This window comes from Primulina eburnea, chromosome 1, assembly GCF_022965805.1.
Source record: "Primulina eburnea isolate SZY01 chromosome 1, ASM2296580v1, whole genome shotgun sequence".
Lineage (NCBI taxonomy): Eukaryota > Viridiplantae > Streptophyta > Magnoliopsida > Lamiales > Gesneriaceae > Primulina > Primulina eburnea.
In genome coordinates, this window is record NC_133101.1 from 10,022,999 (window position 1) to 10,031,237 (window position 8,239).

Consider the following 8,239-nt stretch of genomic DNA (forward strand, 5'->3'; position numbering starts at 1 on the left):
AATATGTCAAATAATTGAACATAACATCAACAAGATATTTAACAAATCATATAACTCAACATAATCATATTAACCACTATAAAACATATAAATATGTCTAAAACAAAATTTATACATTATTGTCTTAATTTATCGAACTACACTTGAACCAACTTTGAACCACAACAAGCTCAACTTTGATCTCATCAGCCTAACAAGCAAGATAATATGCTGAATATTTCATAAATCAATCTACAATAAAAAATAATCCATATAAAATTTTTCAAACTTCTCGACTTGAAATATTTTATTAAATATTCAACTCAACCGAATACTAATCCAAAAGATACTTATCATACAACTGAAATCCTAACTCAAATTCTCATATTTCACCAGAAAACATTAAGGTGAGATTAGATCATTCCGACATTTTCATACACCCGAAAACATAAACCAATACAGCTGGTTCTATCACAGTTTGCAGATTCAGCACTTAATAGAATAAAATTCATATCTAACTAATTATTATCTCAAATCAATATCCTCCAATTAGAAATGAAAAAAAATCTCAAACATCTAGCTTTTTCTAGTTGAAAACATATTCAAATACACAATCATTTGTCCCCAGAATTTATTATAATACATTGCATCAACCCAATTTACGGACAGAATTCTGTAACAGAGTAGTTCTAGGAAATAGGCATGACTATCTCGATTCTTAATGGATTAAACGATTTTGGTTTCATTTCGAAGATACTCATAGATCTACCACTTTTATTTGAACCAAAATTCTAGAATCCTAGTGCACATAGCTTATATTACCGAAATGTAGTAGGTTTGCATCCCAATTCAAATATAAAATACATTTTAAACACATTTTGGTAGAAAATTCATATTAAATCCATATCTGATTGAAATTCAATTATTCCAGTTATTAAAGAAAGACAACACAGAGCACCTCAAGTCTATTTAGATCATAACTACAAATTTTCAATGAATTAATTGCAGTGACCCAAAAACAAACACATTATACCACAAATCTCAACCTTGAACCAAAATGAATCGAAGTGCTTAAAATTTGAATCCTAAAACTTGGTATACCTGCAAACAACTCTTGGGCTACAAATTAAAGTTGGAAATGAGATCTTCAAGCCCTAAAGTACACCAAGAAATGAGAAGAAAAGCTGGAATCCACAAGTAGCTCGACCCCTTCCACACGCAAAGAAACATCTCACATATAGGGCTCCGTGCAGATATAAATGAACATAAAAAACAACGATTCATGCTCAAATCGAAGCTACGGATGTAGAAAAAAAATCCTTATGAATTTTTGAGTTTCGACATTGGACGGAGAAGTTATGACAATTCTTCTGTTGATGCTACAATAGTGACGTTTCTTCTTCAATTGGAATGAGATATGGGTGTATGTTTATGCGTGTATTCTTTTATTCACTAATAATGTAATGTGTGCCAGTTTATCCCATTTTTCATTTATTTTGTTCTAGTGTAAACTCCAATATTCTAAAATATATATTTTTAATACAGTTTTCTAAATTTATTTGGTATAATTAATTATTTTAATTAATCAACTCAATAATTATTCTAATTATGCCAAATTACCAGATAATTAATTATAGTGCCTTACATTTCTCCACCCGTTAAAACGAATTTCGTCCTCAAAATTTCTGTTTATATAAATAAATCTTACACACTATATGAATACAACAAGCCAATACTAACAATCAAACATATATGGATCAGATGCTCTCATCTTCTCCTCTGTCTCCTAAGATATGTATGTCTCCTAAGATGCTCTCATCTTCTCCTCTGTCTCATAAGGTATGATAGGGTACAACTTGGCCATGTTGCATTAGAACACAACCTAGACCTCGACTTGATGCATCAATGCAAACAACAAATCCTCTCGAGCTCCTTGGAATGGTGAGAACTGGTGCAGAAGTCAATCTCTCATTCAATTAAACAAAACTTGACTAACATTCATCAGACCAAGTGAATATCTGATTTTATGAGTCAACTGAGCGATATGTTTAGCAATTTTTGAGAAAAAAAAATCAATGAATCTACGGTAATAATCATCTAAATCCATGAAACTTCAAATCTCTGGCACACTGGTCGATATTGCCTAGTTTTATGGTTCGAATAGAAGGTACGGATGTGGGGAACAAAATCCTTCAAGGAAATTTGAGATTTGACGTCGGATGAAGAAGTTATGGCGATTCTTCTATTGTTGCTACAATAGTGATGAGAAAAGGAGTTGGGGATGGGTTTTCTTCTTTCTTCTTTTATTGGAACTGGAGATTGGTGTATGTATATGTGTATATTATTTTTATTTACTAATAATAATAATGTGTGTCAATTTATCTCGTTTTTTATTTATTTTGTTATCGTGTGTTATTTGAGCTCTAGATTTACTTTTCATCCCATTAACTTCGATATTCTAAAATGCATATTTTTAACATACTTTTTAAATTTATTTGACATAATTAATTATTTTAATTAATCAAGTTAATAATTATTCTAATTATAATAAATTATCAGATAATTAATTATAGAGTCTTACATTTCAAAAGCACTCCAGTCACTTCATAAACACTACGTACAATCCTATTGCCGGCTTATTTGTTCCGTTTTATGCATGTAATATTCCTGATCACGTAATTATTTAAAAATCTAAATGTAGTAGTTCATACTCTTGCTAGAGTTGCTCTTTTTAATGCTAGTCCTAAGTTTATTTTGAGACTCTTGCTTTGTTTGATTGAACGTCTTTTGGATGATTATTGTAATTCTTTGCATGATTAATGAAATTTCTTTTTTTTCTTAATTTTTTTTTAAAAAAAAACTTGTTGAGGATCGAAGTTGAGTTTGGGGGAGGGGGGGGGGGGGGGGTTGAATAAACTCTACTCGTTTTTCTTTCTTTTCTGATGAGGTACTAAAATCCTGTTAGGGATAGTAGTTTATCTTGTTGCGAGTACTTTCACCTGATTACAATAAAAGGTGCGGAAATAATCTGATGAAGTAGTTGAAAAACAATAAAACAGTAGGCAGCAGTTGTTTATGGAAGTTCGAAGATAAACTCTTCTACGTCTCTCCTTCTCCTGTTTCCAGAAGGTATAACTAAAAGACTTTGGATATTACAGTACAACTCTTGTACACACCCACTTCAGAAGGACTTATACCTTGGCCTACTGAAACTCTTAGTTTCTTAACTCACAAAAATGCGAAACACAAAGTTCTGAAAAGACTCTTTTCAGATTACAAACTCTTCTAGATAAAATATAAGTGATGTAAAGATTGTGAAGAGTGTAAGAATCAGTAGCACAAGATGATCTTTAAAAGATCAGATATTAGCTATGAAGCGTGTGCTACTTTTCTTTGTGTTGAACTTTAAGTACTCAAGGAATTTCGAGATTTTTCTGATGAGTGATGATGGCTTTTGTTCCTTGAAAAATGATATTATCCGAAGTGTCGTTGCTTATAAGGATTTGATCCATGTATATATAATCGACTGAGTTCAACGTTCACAATCAGAGGATGTCTCCAGATAACTGATACAATCAGCTTTATTACAAAAAGAAGTTCATGCAGAAAAGCTATAAAACAATCAGTCTTGTTTCATACTTAATTGGGTAAAATGCATTAAATGATTCCGTATAGTATTTAATGCTGCAATTAATATTAGTACTAGGAACTCTTTAACGGTAACAATAAAGGTAGCAACGTTAGGAAACGTCCTCTACTGGTTTTGTATTACTATCATTTCTACTGGTTTAGTTTTATGAGACCAGTAGCTTCTGATAATTTAGTCTACTGTTCTGGTCTGCTGGTTTTAGTTAAACATCTCCACAATAAAATTCATGTCTAACAAAACTCTTTACTTACTCCTTTAATAGAAAATGTATATGACGATAAAATCTTTTAGTTAAATGCATGGAATAATACGAGCCTAAATGATCATATAATTGTTTAATTTTGTCAACAAATATATTGTTTTTAAAAGAGATAAAACAATGTCAATAAATTAGGCATATAGTAGCAAAACATTGTTCTGTTTATATATGCATTATCATTTTCCTCGTTTCAAGTGACTAAAATTAGTGAAAAGAAGTTGGCATTTATGGACATAAGCATCAATATTTTTTTCATCGAATATGTATATTATGAGACGATTTCACCGATCTTTATTCGTGAAACAGATTTATTTTGCCCATATTTACAATAAAAATTAATATTTTTGAGATAAAATTAATAAATTAATATTTTTGAGATAAAAATTAATATTTTTCATCATCTGTATCACAAATTGACCTGTGAAACTGTCTCACATGAGTTGTTTTTGTGTTTTTCTTGGATGTAGTCAAAACTATGGAATAACACTGTATAGTACATATCCACAACCTCAATTTATTTAGTGCTGAATTTAGAACTCAAATCTATTAATATTGATCAAAAAACGAAACGATTTGAAATGATCCCAAAAACTACTCCAAATCCATATCCCATAAGAATAACTTGCCACGTAAATCCATCCAAAATGCTACCATCATCATCTCCTTGTTGTCGCAACATCTCTTGGTCATCTGTGCATTTCTTAGTCAAAGGAAATCCACATAATCCCGAATTTCCTATGTATGAGCTGCTGTCAAATGTAGAAAACTGACCGCCAGATTGGGGTATCTGCCCAACAAGATGATTATATGACAGATTCAACCGTGCTAGAAATGTTAACCTCGTCAACTGCTGGGGAATTTCCCCTACCAATTGATTTGAAGATAAGTCCAAGGACTCTAGTACGCTTATATATGCTACACATTTAGGAATATGACCCGTGAGGATGTTATGGGACAAATTCAAATACCTTAATGATTTAAGCATTCCTATTGTATCTGAAATATTTCCATGAAACTTGTTGTTTGACAAATCAATGATCGTAAGTATTTCCAGAATTCTCTGATATTGAAGCTCCAGTCCTTTTACAGTTAATGTTACAGACTCCATGGATTCCAGAAAATTTAGAATGGCCATTAACGTTGAGTTCTCTGTTTTAGTTTTGTTTTCCTTGACATCAATCATGGCTTTGAGATTCTTGAAATATTGGTCTGGCAAAGCTCCAGTGAATTGATTGTCGGAGACGTCGAAGATTTGCAACATAGGATAGGAAATATTACTCTTTAAAGCAGGCATCGTACCATGGAACCTATTAGATCTCAGCACAAGAACTCGAAGCTCCGCTAGATTTTCCATCCAAGAGGGAAAATAATCTTGGATTTTATTGTTCCCGACGTTAAGAACCTGAAGCTGTCGGCACTTGGCCAAGGACTGAGGCAACGTTCCTTCCAAATCGTTGCCATTCAAGTCAAGAGTTATCAGAGCACTTCCGTTTCCTGTGCACTGTGGAACTTTTCCTTCCAATCTGTTATTCGATAGTTGGAGAATCCGAAGGAAACTCATATCGCAAATGGATGATGGTATCTCTCCTGTTAAACTGCAAATTACTTAGAAACTAATGGGTAGAAAATCGAAAATTTAAATGAAAAACAACCTTTGAATGGGCGTCCGAACTTAACTTCCTTGTGATAAAAGGAACTTCAATTCACCTGTTAATTTATTTGAGTCCAAGATTAGATAAGTCAGCCATCTCAAATTTCCCGTCGTACGTAGACTCGAACAATTTTCGAAACACTCCAGCAATGGCCCATGTAAATCGTTTTCTTTTGCTGCAAAACCGTAGACATATAATCGACAGCATAATCCTCGTGGGAGATTCCCCGAGAAGTGGTTTTTAGAAAAATCAACATCGGCCAATCGAGGAATATTTTTCCCAAAATTCTCAGGCAACTGCCCAGTCAATTGGTTATTATTCACGACAAAATATCGGAGTGAAGTTAAATTCCCAATTGTAGGTGGAAGAGTTCCACTGAGATTGTTCGCATCAAGGTTTAGCATATAGAGGTTTGTGAGATTTGTGATTGTTGGTGGTATTGCACTCGAGAATAGATTATTTGAAAGGCCAAATTTCGGAGGTTTCCAATCTCCAGTGGGATAGAGCCTGAAAATTTGTTATTTCGCAGGTGGAGTTGAAGTAAATTGGCCAGTGAGCCTATTTCAGATGAAACCACCCCCGTGAAGCGATTGCTTCCAAGATCCAATTGTTCTAGTTGGGTCCAATTTCTTAAAAAATGAGAGATATCACCAGAAAGATTATTATCAGCTAGCGTAAACTGTTTTAGTTGGGTCAGGTTTGACAAGGATAGAGGCAAAGGTCCTGTAAGTGAATTCCACCCTAAGTTCAAAAAGGTAAGGTTGGTGCATTGGCCGAGCTCAGGAGGAATTGTTGAATTGAGGTGATTATATTCGACAAATAGTTGTTTAAGGTTCATGAGTTGACCCAAAGAAGAAGGAATATTTCCTTCAAATGAGTTTCTGCTCAGATAAAGATATTCGAGCTGTAACAAGTTTTTGAATACTGATTCGGGAATTGGGCCTGTGAGATTGTTAGATGACAATTCAAGATGAGTAATACTCTGGCACCTAATTATAAAACTTGGAAACTGCAAAGTGAGTTTATTGGAACCAAGGCTGAGGTATGTGAGAAAAGGGAGGCTCGGGATTCTAGACCAATCAGTCGTCTCCAAGTGATTTTCTCCAAAATCCAAGTGTGTCAACTTTTGAAGGATGCCAATTTGACGTGGAACTTCACCACTGAGCATGTTGAAAAGGAAACTAATGTACCGAATCTCTGTTAAATTCTCAATCTCAGGTGGAATGATGCCTTCTAAGATATTGAAGCTGAGGTCCAAGAAAATGATTGTAGATAGATTTCCAATACTAGACGGTATCAATCCACTGAAGTTGTTTCCACTGATATTAAAACTAGTGAGATTTGGGAACGAACCGAAATCGAGCCCGTCAATTCTGCCGGAAAGATTGGCATATGATAAGTTTATATCGGAAACAGAGCCCCCTTCATTGCAGGTAATCCCCGTCCAATTACAAAGGTTACTGAGATTATCAAGGGACCATGGAATGGTAAAAGGAGATGGTGACAGGGTTCTCTTCCACTGAACGAGAGCTTCAGCTTCCGTTTTTGCGGAAAAGCTAGTGTTCAACAAAAGCAAAGAGAGAAGAAGAAGCAATAAGATGGAAGATATTTGGGATGTTCTCATGACTAATTTCCTGCAGTTATACTCCAGTATTTGGTCTCTTTTATAGTACTCAAGAACAAGAACGGATGCTACAGATTGATTCATCAAGTCAAGAAAGACTTGGAAGTCTACTCGTCAATCAATAAAATACAAACAGCTTCCATCTCTATTGATTGGTAATACACGATCAATACATAGACTATAAGCTTAAGTAACACATACGGACTTCACGTGATTTTTCTTGATGAATTTTATATTGTTAAATTTTTTTTTGTACCTGATCAATTACCCCTATTTACTTTAATTAATTTTTTAATTCAAATTTTATTTGTTTTACACATTTAGTGTATTTAAAATTTTATAAATTAATTGTTTAAAGAAACCTATTAAAATTCATACAAATTAATTTTTTTTAAATTTAATTTCTATTTTTTTAACAAAAATAGCTATACAAAAAACAACTATACACGCACAAAACATGTGCATAAAAATTTTATTGTGCATGCACGCAAATGTATAATTTATAGAATATGTCTCTTGCGAGATGGACGGGTTGACTCGTTCCATATAAAGATGTAGTGAAAATTAATATTTTATGGGTCGGGTCCGGTATCTATTTCACAAAATTGACTCGTGAAATGCTCTCATATGATTATCTGTGTAATTGGAGGTCGACCTTACAAATTTATACATAAAATGGAAAGTATGGAGCTCACAACGGTATTTTAAATAATTGTAGTGAATAATTGGAGTGCTGTTTGGATTTAAATTGAAAGGTATATGTGTGGATGGTTAGATTGATAGATAGATAATATAATAGTATATACAATTTAGAGAGATTTTGAACAGTACATGAAAAAATGTAGTTGGATTTTATTCATTGACGAGTGGACTTCCAAGTAGCTATCACAGCTGATCAAAGAAATATGTATGTCAATGGTTACCATCCGTTCTTGTTCTTGATATTTCAAAAACCCAAGCACAAAAGAATTTTTAAAGCCCACCAATTAATTCAAATAAATTTGAGCGGTTAGATAGCGGGCAATCAGTTCTACTGATGAGATCGTGGAAAATGGAAGTAAGGAGTGAGAGTAGGA

The 8,239-nt window shown here is 33.4% G+C and overlaps 1 protein-coding gene across 1 annotated transcript; it reads right to left on the reverse strand.

Annotated features, from left to right (window-relative positions):
- Positions 1-4,327: 4,327 nt before the first annotated feature.
- LOC140827297 (uncharacterized) lies at positions 4,328-7,262 on the reverse strand. The gene is given in 3 exon segments (XM_073189950.1): positions 4,328-5,474; positions 5,595-6,012; positions 6,015-7,262. Coding segments are annotated over 3 exon segments (2,682 nt in total). The 5' UTR covers positions 7,248-7,262; the 3' UTR covers positions 4,328-4,443.
- Positions 7,263-8,239: the final 977 nt, after the last annotated feature.